The 18,037-nt window shown below is 39.7% G+C and overlaps 1 protein-coding gene across 2 annotated transcripts in view; it reads right to left on the bottom strand.

Annotated features, from left to right (window-relative positions):
* Positions 1-18,037, bottom strand: part of gabrg2 (gamma-aminobutyric acid type A receptor subunit gamma2) — a 49,570-nt gene that overhangs the window by 10,499 nt on the left and 21,034 nt on the right. For both annotated transcript variants that reach the window (XM_079486863.1, XM_079486864.1), the window contains exon 7: positions 3,685-3,837. In XM_079486863.1, the coding sequence (XP_079342989.1) occupies positions 3,685-3,837 (153 nt within the window). The remainder of the gene's footprint in view (positions 1-3,684; positions 3,838-18,037) is intronic.

Here is an 18,037-nt window from a genome sequence, read left to right on the forward strand (position 1 = left end):
GGACCAGAGGGACAATCTGCTTCACTGTGCCGGGGAAGGCTGGTTCGGTGGCTGACAGTACGGTCACCTCGCACAGGGGGGACCCCTCGGGAGGTTGACGGCTCTGTATGTTTACCTGCTTCAGGCGGCCTGACGCAATGTCCGGGGGAGATTGCGGTCGGCGGCCTGATCCATCCAATACACCGTCTGGACGAGAGTGTTGTGGAGGAAAACCCAGGGGAGATTTGTCTCTTTGAGAGTATGTGGGCGCCGGACCCTGAAAAGGGCCCAGACTCGATGGAACGCGGCAGGCAGCATCCGTCTCCGATCCGGCGTTGGAAAGGCCGGGGTTCGGGCCCAGTAAAATCTCCCCCTGGTTCGTCCCGTCAGGGCCGCTTAAAGGACCTCTTGGCGGGCTGCTAACGGGGAACAGATGCCCTCTACCGCGGGGGTCTACGTCTCTGGTGGGTCGTCCTCTGGGAGGTTCCTCAACCGGAGGGCCGCCGTGGGAGGGCAGGGCTGCTGTGAACCAGGCTGTGCCCGAGACCATGCCGACCTGTTGGCGGCCACGTTGCGGCGTGGCAGGATCTGTTCGATCGCCTCAGTCTGCTTCCAGACCGCGGAGAACTGCCGTCCTCCACGGTATCACCAAGCAGCCCTGCTTGCGAGATGGGCACATCGAGAACGGGCGTTCTGGGCGCCGCTCACCTGCGCAAGACTAAGCAACAGATGCCTCTCTTGGACCACCATTGTGGACATCGACCGACCCAGGGCACTTGCCGTGGCCTTCGTCGCTCTTAGCGCGAGGTCTGTGGCAGTACGCAGCTCACTCATACGAGTTGGGTCGGACTTCCCGCCATCCAAATCCTTCAGGACTTTCGCCTGAAAAACCCGGAGGACCGCCATGGCGTGGAGAGCGGAGGCGGTTCGTCCAGCAGCACTGCAAGCCTTCGACACGAGTGTCGAAGAGAGCTTACATGCTCTGGACGGGAGTCTAGGTCGAGCCCCCCAAGTGGCAGCTGTCTGCGGGCACAAGTGGCCCGCAACAGCACGCTCCACGCGGGGGACGTCAACATAGCCTCTAGCCGCCCCACCAACCAGGGAAGTCACAGACACCGAGCCCTCCGGCCTGAAACGCGCCGAAAGGGGCGCATTCCAGGACTTGGCGAGCTCGTCATGCACCTCCGGGAAGAAAGGTAACGGAGCAGGGCGTGGCTTTTGACCACGCCCTCGAAACCGTGCATCTAGCCGCGAGCGTTCCGGGGAGGATGTTGTTACACCCTGCAACCCGATGCACGCGGCTGCCCGGGAAAGCATGGCCGACATCTCAGCGTCAGTCTCCTCCGAAGCTCGACTGCCTGACGACAGGAGATCAGAGGAGTCTTCCGCATCCGATGCCAGCAGGCAGCTGTCCGACGCAGCGACAGAGATAGCGTCATCATCCGTGTGCGAAGTCTTACCACTATGAGACGGCCGTCTGCCGCTCGTAGGGGACGAACCAGGTGAGCGTGAAGGGGTATAGATGGTCCGCGAGCGTGAAACTGACGGAGCAACATCTAACGGCGTCCCTAAATCACCCCCGCCGCTCGCCAAAGCGGTCAACCTCGGCGAAACGGCAGCTGAACACGCCTGGGAAACAGACGGGGTGGTGGCAGCGCTCAAAAGCACGTAGCCACCGTGACCGCAACACCCTGATTGCTATGTCCGCACACACGGGACATACCGCATCAGTGAAACCTGCCTCAGCATGCTTGAGCCCCAAGCAAGTGACACAGGAATCATGGCCGTCAGACTCCGGGATGAGTCTGTCGCACCCAAGGATACAGCTACGAGACATGCTCGTAGCCGGAGGGACTTACCTCTTAAGGTCTGTAGCCTTCTGCCGAAACGCCCAGGGGAAGTCCACCGAAAGGAGAAGTCCGCTGCTCCGCATCATAAATCCAGCAGGTTAAAAGTTTTCTCGAAGTCGAGTATCGCGTGTAGCATCAGCAAACACACAGGTTCCGAAGAACAAAGGATGAGTGAATGACCGCCGCCATCTTCCTTTATACCCGTATGCACGGGGCGGAGACTGGCGTGCGCGTGCCATTCGCCAAGCCCATTGGCGTTTTATAATTAATTATCTCGGAGAAGGTAGGTTCTCAAGATCAAACCCAGTCAGTCTCTCACAACGTCGAGAGACCGACTGAAGGGGAACCAATATTTTTATTAGTATTTTGAATATTGTTTGCAGTTCCACGAATGAAACAAAAATTATAATTTTACATAACACTCAAATAGTGCTTTGAAATGGTATAATTTTTTTCCTCTCTCTCTCTCTCTATATATATATATATATATATATATATATATATATGCATACCCCTACGTGGGATTTAGATATGGATCACTCAGTAATATGTTCTGCATGTCTACATTTTTGTGATCTATGAGCCAATTAATTTTATAATATCCATGGCTGCACCTAGCAGTTGTAATACACGTCTGAATGGCGCACTGGGGCTGAAAATAATCTGAGAGCCTCTCATCTCTATTTTCAGACTGAATTGCATTTTAGAAATCCATTTAAATTTTGTTGATTTGTATGCTGTCAAATGTGGCAACTGGATCAGAGCAATACGTATGGAACTTAAGACATTAAACTTAAACATAGGACTTTGAAGATAGGGAACTTTCAATAGCAAAATCATTAGATCATTTTTGATTCACAATTGTAATACAGTGTGGTCAAGGGCCAAGCACTGCAGGGGAGATGAGCTGCTGACCAAGGAGAACAACCCAATTACAAACTCAAAAGCATCCTCCAAGGTGACTTGTCCCCCTGAGACAAGTGCACATCAACAACTATCACAAAACGAGAGAAAATGAAGGGGGTGTCAATAAAACATGTTCATGCTTATAAATGACTAATTCGGCATGACACAAATTTTGTGATACATATTTAATGTGTCATAAATATGATTCTGAATGTCGTAAACATCTGCAGACTTTCTTCACATTTTTGAAATAATTTTCTTTCTTGTTTTATTGATATTTTGTCTTCATTCCAATAAACCGTTTCCATTGCTAAAACATAATTAAATCAATATCGTATAAAATGAGCAAAATGGCATAGAAATTATGAAAGAGATGTTTTAGAATAGGGGTCTCCAACCTTTTTGTAAGCGAGGGCTACCAAAATATCTAAAATCCTTTTGGATAACATACTTTCAAACTTTAAACACGTGATGCCTTATTTTTACACTCACAGAACCAAATTAAGTTTTCTTTCAGATATTTTTGCACTTGAATAAATTAAAGCTTAGAACACTTGCTAATAATAAACTTTCATGACAATGTAGCACTTGGCTGATCGGTATAGTCACAGATTTTTCAGCTGTCTTGAGCATTATTGGTGAGCCCTGTGTTTAGCTGGCACCTTACAGAGTTCATGCGGGCTACCAGGTGCCCACAGGCACCACGTTGGAGATCACTGTTTTAGAAAATAGAAAAGGCAATCGTGTTTGCTGTATATGGTCAAATTAATACTGTATGTGGTGGCATTTCAGGGTGTTATTTATTTACTATACCTTCAAAATGTTTTTTTCCTTACATTTGAACATGATATAGCATATTTTCAGAAAAACGGAATGAAAGATTTAGGTCATGTCCTAGAGCTTATGCTTTCCCCACTGTATTGTGTTAATTTAAAACGAAAATCTATACCCAAGGAGGTTCTTGCTGGCACTGCATCCTTATTGATCCAGAAAGAGACCCAGGACAGGACAACAATCAAGGTACAGGGGATATATGTCTGAATGGTGAAATAACCCATCCTTCTGCTCAAGTCAAAGAAGACGGTCAGCACCACATAATCACCTAAAAAACAAGAACAAAGTCACTTTAAAAACATAATCTAATTGTATAATATTACTCCACATTTTATAGTTATCAAAACTTATATTGAAATGGAAATACTTAGCCCACCACAAAATTTTTAAAAGCCCCAAACAAAGCCAAGCTCTGCACACTTCTGCAGTGCATTGTGGGATGTTTTGAATAATATTACAAGATTTCCTATATATGCAGAAAGTTTAGTGGAACCATAATATGAAAAATCTCAATGTTTATTTTTATGCAATATTGCAGTTATTAAAAATTATTTACCCGAGGTCATTTTTATATTCATGTGCCTTCATAATCAAAATCATAAACTTTCCCTGTGAAACTAAGCCCAGCTCTACATTTTCTCCGTCCAGAAGCCGTTACACACTCAGATATGTCACCATTCTGGGAAACAAGCCATGGGAAACAAGTATTAAGTTGAAACATGTTAGTGTACATTAGAAGACACCTGAAGTGTGTTTTTAGTAAAAGGGTTTTGTTCAAACGATGCATCACGTACTTTTGAAGAACATAGCAAATACCACAAGGATTATTCACTTTGAACTTTCTGTTCCAGTTGCAGACACAAAAGACAGGTCTTATATGGTCTCTTTGGTTTTATAATTGCCTAACATTGCACAAGCTATGTCTAAGCAATCCCTGATGCACAACGGTACACAAGGCACGCAAACCATCCACAATCCACAAAGGCGGGAGATAACGTCAGCAAGGGCATCGGAAAAGGAATCAAAGGTGCTTCGGTCTCACAAAACACAGTTTTCCCTTAAATATATTTTCCATTTGCACAGCAGTCACAAATGAAATGGTAGGTAATCTACTTGCACTATTCTGACATTATACCTTTGTCTCCTCCTGACGGTATCATTAAGACCACCTGCACCTGTGTTTGTTTAATACACACGGTGCCTCGTGTTTCTGCTGACGGGCCAATGCTCGGCGAGGTCCACGCTCTTCAATTTGTTTTCATTAAGAGCTGCATTCAGTGAAGCCCATAAGCAACATTCTGCCTTGTTCTGTTGGCAAATTGCTGTAAAAATAGCCTAATTGAGCAAACTCAGCAATGTCGTTGTCAAAGAACATCACTGCCTGCGATTACTAATAAGGCCTCACCTTAAGCGCTCCCATGACTTACTGTTAGACAACACCCACTCAAAGTGTTTGATGGTTTCTGGTAGACTCATTAGATTGAACTATCGTCTGGAGGAAAAATAGATTGACAACACACATCCCATTAACGCATTAAGACTACATTAAGACCCGTCGATGCTGGCTCAACAGAACAGTGGGAGAGTTCTGATGGAAGGCAAAAGATTTAGCAAAAGTTGAGTATGCTGTGTGCATAACATAAACACAAAATGTAAGAAAATCGTAAGGATTCTAACATAAACTCACATTAGGCTAGCTTTAAATCTGAACTGTAGCTACAACGCTTTTTTATTATTGATTATTTCGGCAACTGGAAATGCTAACGATTTATGGCAAATGCTGGACGAAGGACGTGGCGACTCTACAAAACTTCAGTCGCTATTAGATTATTAATGATAATTTTAAATCTAAATTTGTTTTGTTATTTTGCCTTGTTGTGCAAGCACTGTCGAGCTTGTGCAGAGGCAGCAGTTTTTGCCAGAGGGGAACTGGAATCCCCTGGTTAGGCCTGGTCTAACACTGAGGTTTTTTTTCTCCTCCTGATGACACAGGGAGAGTGGCGGCAGGTGACATGAATGAAACACTAAAGGAAAGCTAACAGGAGGATTGCACGAGGCAGGTGAGGGGACTGAAACACTAAGGGAAAGATGGACCAGGGCTGGAGACAAGACTAACACTAATGGACCGCTAACCGGGGAAACAAGGGGCAGGACTAAAGGACGTGACACCGGAGAGAAAGCATGGCTTCTCAAACCAAAACAATGCTCTTTCTCCACACAAAACACATGGGACTGACATGATCCTGCCACAAGACTCGAAAACCAAGACAAGGAGAGGCAGGATCATGACAAATATGTACAAGGATATGTTGAAATTAGCAATACAAAATAAAAAATAAATGCTGTAGTTAAATTGATGATTGTCAATGTTACAGTTACTACAGTATCCCAAACAATTAATAATTATTATCTAAATCATAATTTTTTCAGTGTAGTGTTGCTTATTGCATTAAAGGTACAGTGTGTAGTATTTTGGAGGATCAATTGAAGGAAATGCAATATAATATGCATGTCTTCAGATGTGTATAAAGAACTTACATAATGAAGCGTTATGTTTTTATGAGCTATTTCTATCTACGTACACCGCAGGTCCCCTTATATGGAATTTGCCATGTAGTTTCTACAGCAGCCCTAAACTGACTAACTGCTTTACTGAGCGCATTTCGTAAAAACTTTATCTTCTTCGGCAAAGAAGCAAAAATGTGGAGACATCTTAGTTATTTTCGCAGCCTCCGTTGTGCTTCAAAAGGAAGGGGTGGAGTTAACCGTTGGTTGCAATTTGCTGCTTCACCACTAGATGCCGCTAAGATCTCATTGCCCCTGTTAAATTCATTTTAATATTAAAAATGCATTAGTGGAATTACAAATATTGCTATGTTCTTTACAATGTTTACAACGCTTCACAGATAAGCTCTAAAATCTATGTTCTACTCTTCCTAAAAAAACTTAGCTTTCTATACTGGGGTGGGCTATATGAGGCCAATTTTACTGCGCTTATACTTTTTTTGTCCTTATGTTGTTCCAATTGCTTCCATTGTTTACCTCATTTGCAAGTCGCTTTGGATAAAAGCGTCTGCTAAATGTAAATGTATTGTATACATTCATTTGGCTCATTTAGTCAGTTAATTTTATGAACATAACCTCCCTGCAACATCACAAAGTGCTAAAGCATTTTTTTCGTTCATTGTGCTGTATATTGCTAAGTTCCACACAGTCACAATTCATAATGTCACAAATCTATACATGGTGATGCAACATGACTTGAATCACGAGTGCGCAAGAAAGGCCCAATATGCCCGCAAGAAAGACAAGGCCGACGGATAGGTTAGAATCTTCCAAACATGGGTTGACTCGTTTCAAAATCCAGTACAGCCAGCCCCGGATTGGCTAATCGGGAGCACCGGGACAATTCCCGGTGGGCCGGTCAGTTTTTTTGGCCGCGAGGGCCGGTATTGTCATGGCACGGTGGAAATGTGGCTTTCCCTAGGCTGCCTTCACTCACAGCAGCCCTAATCTTTTTATTTATTATTTTATCGCAGCCCCACTCTTTTTTATTTCATATTTTTTCGCAGCCCCACTCAGAGCGCAGCCTGCAGGTTAATGATGACGTGATTATCTTTTGACTCCCTGGCCCCGCCCCCGACAGCGCCACTGCAATTTGCTCAAAATAAAAAACCGTCAGAAATAAAAATGGATGACAGAACGCGCAAAGGCGGCGCTGAAAAGGCCAGAATAAAAAGCAAGAAAGCTCTGGAAACTGACGCGGCCAAATGTTTTAAGCTGACCACATTTTTTCTCAAAACAAATGAAGACGACGAGACGGCCGGTAAGCTAACGTTAAGGTATTTAGGAATAGGATCACTGCAAGATGCTAGCGGCCGTATATGTCTCAATAGGTGCAAGCTAGCTCATTGTTAGAGTGCCCGTCCCCCATTCAGACCGACGTCGGTTCGAAGCCCGCATTAATTGATGTTTTAGGGTTGTCCATGTTTCCTTGAAGCTACACTTATGCAGAGGAAAAAGAGATGAAACAATCATTAGAAATCATTGTGAAAAAAAGGCAGATAACAGTCCAATAGTTTTATTATTTAACTAATGTTCTCATATTTGTAAAAAATATTTGAAGTTGTAAAGCAGACGTTTCATTAAAATAAATTATAGTGTCATTAGACAGTGCAACACATTTTATTTTAATCTTTGGTAATTTATATTTTTTTCCTTATTTCAATGTTTGGATATTTATGAACACTAATTCTTAAAGAAAATAGATTCTGATACTGTCCGGCTATTTACTGTTCTAATAAATCTTCACTGTGAAGCAAAACTTAGGCTACTGTATTTTCACTGAATGACAATGAATTCAAGGCTGTAGAGAACAGTGCACTATTGCAGACTTAGGTTTTAATTATCATTATTTTAATATAGTCAGTCGTAAACTAAAGTGGGCCGGTCTAAGGCATGAAACTCCAGGGCTGAAAATGAGTCCGTCTTATAGCGTCTTATAGCGTTTTAACTGCAGCTATATTCATCTTAGAACATCTTAAAAAAACGTTGTGACACTTGAAATGAGATTTCAAAGAAAACGGAGTCACCCATAAGTATAAATGCTGTGTTTTAAGAAAAAAATATAGCATTCTTTTAAAAATTGTTATTATTATATAAAATAACAATGTACGTATATAATGGCCTTCAGCATGAGCAATTCTGCACTTTATACATCACTTCACTAGACTAAGTAATCAAGGAACATAATTATTCTGTAATGAAATAACACTCATAACTGTTTACCTATCCTTTCACTCTGCTAAAACACACTGCAAAAATGGGTCATTCCTGTAGTTGTTTTTGTCATATCTTTTTTCTTATCAAAATTAAATATGGATGACGGTGCTGTGCAGTGGTATCGGTCTTCTACTCAGATGGTGTGAATGTTGCTGCGTCATCTCCATCGCATTTATTTCTCTCTCAACTCAAGGACTTCAAAGAAGCCCGTAGTTCGGTTTGTCCCTAATGAGAGCACTGCGCAACACCACAAAGACTGAATCTGCCTGCAGATCTCATCTGACAGCCTTCTCATCTGTAATGGAACAAATGGCAGAGGTGTAAAAAAAGATGCCTGTTTGCCTTTCATCTCAGCACAGTGGGAACATTCTCGTTCTTCTCTATGACGGGAGCATCTTTATATCTCTCGCTTGCTCTGTGAATTCGTTTCTGCTTTGTTGAGAAGCATATGCAAATCGCTAGCAGAAAAGGGTCTCCAAAAGGAGGAATGATAAAAATAGCAATACCACACAGACCCGGCGTCTCAGATTAGTGTATGTTAATAATTTGTGTTTCAATTTCAAGGGTTTTGGTATTAATAGTGAAAAACACACATATACTGTGCGTAAACACATACTGTACAGCTGTGGGAAACAGAGATTTTGGGCTTCTGAATCATTTGAAATTAGTAGCTTAGACTTCATTAACTTCAACAGCCCAATCTGTGATGGCCACTGAAATCTTATTTAATAGAACAAATTGCTCTCAGCAGAGTTCTGTTTTGAAGAGCAGTTAATAAAGATTATGTGTGTTTTACAAGGTAGGACAGATCAAAGGAACTAACTGATGCTCTTTTTTAAACTGTCATAATCTGAATGGTTCACATAGGTTTCCACTAACAGGCCGTAATGTTAATGTTTCTTCTAACATAATGGTTACACTTTATATTTTAGTATATCGAGAATATTGACTTTTATATATAGTATATTGGGGCAAAAGTTGTAGCTGATATTTAGTGAATAGTGAGAATTGCTCCCTATTCTAAAGTGTGAGAATTTTATTTTTTCAGTTTTCTGTACATTTTTGTTATCCTTATTATGTACTGTTTTTCTGCAGTGTTCATTTCGTTTACGAAGACTATGACAAAAATGATTTGTCAATTACCTATTTTAACTGACGGAAATGAGACGATTACTAAATAAAAATGAATGCATGATAATGAAAACTGTAATAAAAATATACTGTCATTTTCATCAACTAATACATCTTTTCCTTCACGATAACCGGTATCACACAGCAAAGCGTTACTGCCGTGAAGTCGAAACTCATCACAAAGGCAAGCACAAATGTTTGTATATGCCAGTGTTAACTAAGCCGCTAAAGCGAGCTGCTGCATAATGCAATAAAAAGTAAGCCGATTAGAGAAGTGATGAAGTGAGAGTAAGATTGGATGACATGCCTAAGATCGAACCAAGGATGTAACATGTTTACATGATTGAAGAAATGTAACACGGTTTATGTATTATGTCTTTTCGAAAGATATGGATCATGCATTACTGTCTCAAGCAAAAACAGTCTAGCTCTTTTCTTTAAGATACATGAGCCAATAGCGCTTGAGAGTGAGCGTTGTCAGAGCGTTTCATTGATTGAATGTACTGAATGAATACGCCCATCACTGAACGAGTCAATTGAGCCAAAATGAGATTGAATGAACTGGCACATGTTGTTCATGGTCTAATATCAACCGTGTTTCAAAAATGCATGTCCAGTAGTAACTGAACTTTTCTGAAAAATAAAGAGAATGATATGGTTTAATTTAATTCAAAGGTAAGGTAGATTATGTCAAAACAGTAAAAGCACTGAGAAAACCTGTTTTCTTGGACATTTTTCCGAAGACTATGACTACAACTAGATAAAAATGGTATGTCAAAATAAACAAAATTTTTCTGTAACACTTTACAACAAGCTCATAATTGTTAACATTAGTTAATGTGTTTGCCAAAATGAACAGCTGCATGTTTTTTTCTGAAATTCTGTTCCTCTCATTTTGTTCCTCTCTGGTGGAATAAGCTGCCAGCCTCAGGCCTTCAAGAACCAACTAAAAACACACCTGTTCTACATTCACTTGACTTACCCGGAAATGTCAACGTTTTGAAGGCTCACTTTATTACGTCACGCTTTGTAAGCCTGGTTCTCAACAACTGGTTCTCAAACATTTATGTTGCAATATGATCTCACTGAAGCTGCATGGTGGCGCTCTTGCTCCATTCCTGCCCACTGTCAATACAGAGCCAAAAGGTCCAAATAAAAACACATGCGCAAAAAATATTACCGATCAGAACAATACATTATACACTTTCTGTGGGATTGTCCATATATTATGTATAAAATAATTCAAACTTGTAAAAGCCACATCATGTGTTTTGAGATATAAAGCATAATATTGTAATCATTTTATTACATATTGCTCTTTTTGGCACTTCAGTAAAAATCTCCCCATTATAATCTTATTCCCCTTAAGAGTATGAACCATAATAACTAAGGCACACTGATCATTTATCAGCCGGCTGCATTAAAACCTTCAGGACTCAAATGGAATTACAGAAATAACGCACACACTTCCCCCACCCCACCGCCCTCACAACAAGATTACACCAGTAAATAAGACCCCCTCCTCCTCCAATTCCTGGTGTGAACAAAAAATAAGGGTTATTGAGCTGCAGCAAACGCTGAAACATCGCTCGCCAGTTGGAATGTCATATATTGCCATGAAGCCTGTGCCTTGAAATAAATATGTTAATCCTGTGGTGCTGAGCAGGGTTAACCAAAGCAGAGAAGGCCAGGGATATATTCTGATAGGCTCAGGAAAGCAAGAGGTTCGTGCTTGGTTTATTTCTCTAATAAAATGGACTACTGTTCTAAATGCATAGGTTTAAGGTTATAAAAAGGCCACCATAAGCACCAGGGTTCTACGGGGCCAATGTAGTGCGGGAAGACAACCCTTTTAGTCTGATAAAGTCCTTGGAAATAAAGCTTTTAAGCAATGTTTGACTGACAAAAATAGCTAGTTGGGTTCTACAGCACTCCTCATGACCTGAATAATGATAGATAGTAAAATAGTATAGAGAATGCATCGAAGGGTTCTCTGTGACAGCTTTAAAAATAAGGCCAGGTCATATAAAAAAAGGTCAAATTCTCTCCTCGTTGGCCGCCAATCAAATAAAATAAAAAACATTTGCACAATATAAAAATTTTAACTATTGGTGAACAAACTATTTTAATTAATATTACAGTAATATGCAGAAGCTAACGCATCTATCAACAAACAACATGTTACTTAATGCTTGCCATGGTACAGAGAAGCTAATTGTTAGTTATTTGAAGGGTTTAGTCTGACTGACATGCTATTTCCACGATTTTCCACGAGCTAATTAATATGCATTATCATCTAATTTACAATGTATAGCCATGTTCACACTTGCTAGCTGCTAGTGTCTGTTTTACATTATGATCCTATGGAGTCATGAGCGCTTTTGTAAACGTCAGCGTCAGCTCATAGCGTCTTTTGAGGTTGAGAAAAGTTCAACTTTTCTGAAGAAAATGCCGTACGCTAACTTATGACACCTGTCGTTTTCATAACAACATGATTGGTCGAGAAGGCTCAAGCTTCTTAGTTTTTAATAAATGTAAGTTTTCATTTTCAATAACTTTTGATTGCATTTCTAGCGAGAAATATATCTTCCAACAGCCCAAAAGGGCTCATGTGACACCCCTTTTCATCTCTCTCCACTGGCTACCAGTTGAAGCCCGTATCAGATTCAAGTCACTGATGTTTGCATACTGGATTATCACTGGATCTGCGCCGGCATACCTTCACACCCTACTACATCCTATCGAGAAAACTGCGTTCAGCAAATGAGCGACGCCTTGTAATGCCTTCTAATAAGGGCATTAAATAGCTTCCCCGCTCAGAACATTCTTCCTAATGCGGTCCAGTCAACCACATCTCTCACAACCTTCAAAAAACTACTTAAAACACACCTCTTCTGTGAATACTTGACAGATAAATGAAAAGAAAAGTACACTAACCCTTCTCTCAACAGGTAGTGGTCTAGCTTTTGTTAAAAACTAGTAACTTTGTATTAGCACCTAATATACTATTGCTCTTTTATGACATATCACTTATTGCTGTAAATCGCTTTGGATAAAAAATACTAAATGTAAATGTCTAAATGTAAATTATTGTAGCTTTTAAATATGTGATTGGTTACAGCAAAGACACTCTCAGGCTTCATGAAGCATCGAAACCCATATAGAATGTTTTTTTATCAAATCAGTGCTTTGATGTGAGTGATTTTGACTGTAAATCAAGAATAAAAAAAATAACCATCTTTTGATCTACGGACCATGAAAATCTCTGTTTGTTAAGTTAAATTTGGCTAGATTTCACATTGAGAGAACATTTTCCAGAGCAATATGTTGTGTTATTGGTATATGTAATGCATGTCAAATGCCAAATTATCCAACATATAAGATGAGTGCAGCAAAACCTCTATTGAGAAGACTATTGGACCATTTTGAAAACAGCATTGTGAGGTGTGTGATGGCAAATCATAACACTTATCTGTCAGGATGACAAACAAAAAGATCCAGGGACACGATACCAAAACACGAATTACTGAAAAAACTAAACACACTCAACAAGAATTTTAACTACAAAAACACCTAGACTAAACAGACAAGTACAAACGAACAAGACAATAGACATGAGGGCATTAAATAGGGGAAACTAACAGGGCATGATTACACAGGGCAGGTGTAGGGAATGAAACACGAATGGAAGCTAACAAGGAAACGAGAGGGGCGGGCGGGCCATAGACGAGACCAGAGAGAACGTCGATTATGTCATGACTGACAATAATATATGTCTCTCCATACAAAACAAGTGGCCCTGTCACGATCCTGCCACTAGAACAGGAAATCAAGACATGAGAAGGCAGGATCTTGACATTATCAATGTTGAAACACATGCATTCCTACCACCTTCATTTATAGGATGGGCGTAGTGTAGCAAAAACATCTGCTGTTCTCAAGGATACTAAAAACTTGAAATAAAAAAAATAATAGATACATTTAAGGAAACACTCTCAAATGACCAATAGGTGTCACCGTGGAGACGGGTGTCGGAATGTTTCTAAGCCTAGACACGATACACCATATTTGATTAAACTATTTCATTGTTTCACGGGCGAGTATAAATTCCAATAACAGGTAACATCCACGGCTTTGAAGCATAGGTCTAACTAGTGCACAGAACATAATACAACTAGACTTTAATTAACACAACAAAAACAGAGCATATATAGTGTTCTGGGGATGAGGTACAGATGTGAGTGCAATAATGTAGGTAATCGGGTGCAAGGCATTATGGGAAGGGTTGTCCATAATGTCAAAAGTCGGGTGAATAGGAACAGGTGAAGCTGGGTGAAAGCTATGATGAGGGGGGCGTGGCTTGCGGCGGTGGATAACTCGATACAGAAGCCTGTCTCTTTAAGCTGCCTTTTTGCACAAATGCTCTCTTTCAACATTGCCGGCTTCTATTTGTAACCATAAAGCTGTGAGCGTTTTTTTTTTGGCAAAAAATGCGCCATTGTCAACTTTTTCGTTTAAAAAAAGATGTCAAGTGTGAACACGGCCTTAACTGTTTTTAACTGGTTCAAAGAAGGTTTATTGTCACGGAACATTCAGAGCGCTGATGAACAAACTAATCTTGGAAGAGCTGGAGGAGGGAAAAATAATAATAATAATTTTTATTAAAAAATAACAAGATATTATTATAAGTAAAGGAAAGCAAGAAAGCTGCAGCTTTAGACAGAGGAAAACTGCAGCCTCTCTATTACGAAAAATATGTTCAAGAGCTGCAGAGACTCAGATATGCTGTGTGAATCTTAAGTACACTACTGTGAAGGAGCAGTGCAGCAAGGAATGAAAATGCTGTCATTATTTCCCCCCATGACGCTCTTTTCTGGAACACAAAAGTATTTTGGTAACACTTTGCAATAAGGTTATTAAGGCATTAGTTAACATAAACTAACAATTAAACTAACTAATTATTGTGATTATTAATGTATCATTATTATTTATTAATCTTAGTTAAATTATGTTATTTGGTAACATTTCAGTATAGGGGGCAATTCTCACTATTAACTAGTTGTTACATATTATTGGCATATTGGCTCTTTATTAGAATTTATAAAGCACATATTTTGCATGTCCATTACTCTACAACCCAAATTCTTCCCAATAACTAAACCTAACAACTACCTTACTAACTATTAATACGCAACAAATTAAAAGTTTATTGGGGAAAAAGTCATGGTTAATGGTTTCTTAACAGCTAGAATTACCCCCTATACTTTGACCATAAAGAATTGACCTTGATGGTCAAAGATTTGTTTTAAGGGATCAAATTAGCAAAAACATGGGGACTTTAAAGAATTATAATGCAGCAACTAGTAATGGGTCTGTTTATTAATTTATCTGTTTGTATGATAATGTATCAATATACTGCAATTACTTTGTTTTGTGATCTTAAGTTTTTTGTTTTTTGAGCAAAATATAGAACAATACTGCCAAATATCTAAAACATTACGCATTATTTCTCCGTAATCTGAGTCACCTAATCAAGAGAATTACAGAAGGTAGGCAGAAACTGTGAAAGCAGATGGAAAGGAAGATCTATCTTGCATGAAGAATGAAGACAGATCAAGGGCTGTGATGAACGCATAAACAGTCTGCAGGGCATTCAAATATCTATGAGAAAAGATAATTTCTACAGTAAAAAGGTGTTAATAACGTCAGGTAATATTCGCAGCTGCTGATGGGACTGTGAGATGCAGACATTGTTTCGGTTGTCATAGTGATTATCTCCTGCATAAGAAAGGCTGGAGATTTGGACTCAAATGAATGCAATAGATACTCTTTCTCTGATTGTCATACTTCTCGAGTGGTGAGACAAGGACAGAGGACCCAGGTGCAGACAGCAGGTAAGGGGTTAACATATATTTAATAAATAATAAAACATGGACCCACGTGGGGGTAACATAACAAAACAGGGATACAATAACATGACAAGACAGGACTAATAGCCTACTAACTATACTTAAACAAGACTAAAATAAACTTTAAACATTAACTAGACTAGATTAGATTAGATTAGATTAGACTAGACTAGACTAGACTAGACTAGACTAGACTAGACTAGACTAGACTAGACTAGACTAGACTAGACTAGACTAGACTAGACTAGACTAGACTAGACTAGACTAGACTAACAAGATACAGGAAATCACTACACAAACCACAATGAACCAGCACAAGACAGAAGACACAAGGGCATTAAATAGGGGACCAAATCAAGAGGGGAACAGGTGTAGGGCATTAATCAATAACGAGGTAACGAGAGGATGGGAACAGAGACGAGACCGGAGAGAGAGTATGGAAGGCTTAAGAACAATAATTGTCTCTCTCCACATTAAACATGAGGTTCTGTCATGATCCTGCCACTAAACCAAGAGAAACATGACATGATGCGGCAGAATCATGACACTGATTTTCTAGATCAGAGAAAGATGCAGTTTTAAGTAACATTATATGAATTAGACAATTTAGGCATACAAACATTTTTGAAATAAGTCTGTTATTAAGATTTTTTGGCTATATAGTAAATGTCATGACATAGTGAAACATGCATTTTTTGCCAAACTAATGTAATTACAGGAATTTACCAGCAGGGGCTACTCACTTTAACGACAAAAATGTAAATGTACCCAATCTGAATCTGCTAAAATGATGGAGGTTAGGGGGGTCAAAATGTATGGTATTATAGATTTTCTCTAATACTCGCAAAACCCCCTGAGCCTAACCAATTCTAAATGTTACATTTACCGTACATACTATACATATAGTATATAGAAACGTTATTTAGCGAGCGGTTTAGGGAAAGGGCTTGTAAGATTGCCAACTTAAACATGGTACGTGTACATGCATGCATTAATATGCCTGTTGGACCTGTTTATGTTACATAGTTTCAACTCATGATTGCACGCCAAGGAAACGGGGACCGACAACAGACTTTGGGGAGCAATCCAAGAATACATGCTGGCAGATTAGATATCTCCTGCAGGAGTCTCTCTGCTTTTCCGGCAGACACAATTTCAAACTAATTGGTCTTACACACTTCATGGCTATGCATTTTGCTTCACGTGGCCTGCATTAATGTTTACAATGGCTATTGAGACCAGATTTTAATTGTACTTGCCGGTGCAAAACCTACTGCCATAACACTGGTGTGTTTACCACTATGTTGTAAGACTATAGTTGTGGCCATTTTATTGTATATTAGGCAAACATTGTAAAAGTAATAGCACACCTTTTCCAAAAAATGTTTACATTCATGCTTTGGCAAACGCTTTTATTTAAAGCAGTTTAAAGTGCTTTGAAGGTATTTTTTAGTACTTCGCTCCCTGGGAATGGAACCTGTGTGCTTGTTAACACAATTCTCTACCCATTTAGCTACAATTCCGTAACATTTCAAGTTTTTAGCAATAAACAGTGTTGGGTGAGTTACTGCGTGCGCCAAAGTTAAATACTTTGGTATTATGAGTTTGTTCCAATTTCTGACCTTTATCATGAGCAATAGTAAAGACTGCAATCATAACTAATGAGTGGGGAAAGTGTTGATAATTGTACGTGTAGACATACAGTATAAAGTAAGTCTGCAATAAATATTCTGTCTGACTCACTGTTGCTACACGTAGGCAGATTACACAACAGCATAGAAACGTTTCACTTACAGCTTGTGAGTTTTTTTACTTGTCTTTTACTTCCCAATTCATTTAACAAAATGTATTGTTTAATTTTCACATTAAACAAGAATTTGACGACTGGTGTTTAAGGTACAGATAGCGGTTGAAGTGGACATTTAGTGGTGGTTTAATTAACTCGATATTTCTACATCTATTACACTATTAGCTGGATTTATTTACATGTGTTAACTTACTTTTGTTATGCACCCTTTTACAATTACATGCTGTAAATTCACATGACCATTTAGAAATCTTTAAGCTCTAAAAAGTTTTTACAAATGATATATCCTATAAACAGGCAGTATTTAAATACAATTGTTGACTTTAAATGATTATTTCAATAGATGAATATGTTCAAGTGTGCCTTACTCAAAGTGTCTAAATGATTTTTGGGGCCATTACTGTATATTATTTATATAGAAAATTCACCCAAAATCTCCTGTAAAATGATACACAATGACAATATCGAACCAGAGTGAAAAGGTCATTCTCTATGTATTTAAAGGGCCATTTCGTACCTCTGGCATCAATAGAGTGCTGGAGGCCTAAAAAGAGACTTTTGTGTTGGACGTCCATGAAGTCCTCATATAAAAGGGGCACTTTCATTCAGCATCACTGCCTCCAGATTACCACTGTGATGTTTCATCTGCAAACTATGGGTCTCTGTTAATAGTGGAGGATGATGATGTGTCCCAGGGCATCTGCACCTCAAGCCGAATCATACAGATCGTTGCACACAGACAATAGCGAGGCTGCACGCCACAGCATCAGAAGGTCATTCTAACAATAGCTATTCCTCCAGAAAGGAATTATTTACATTGTTAATGCTATATATGTTTT

Source organism: Barbatula barbatula (assembly GCF_947034865.1).
Source record: "Barbatula barbatula genome assembly, chromosome: 22".
NCBI lineage: Eukaryota > Metazoa > Chordata > Actinopteri > Cypriniformes > Nemacheilidae > Barbatula > Barbatula barbatula.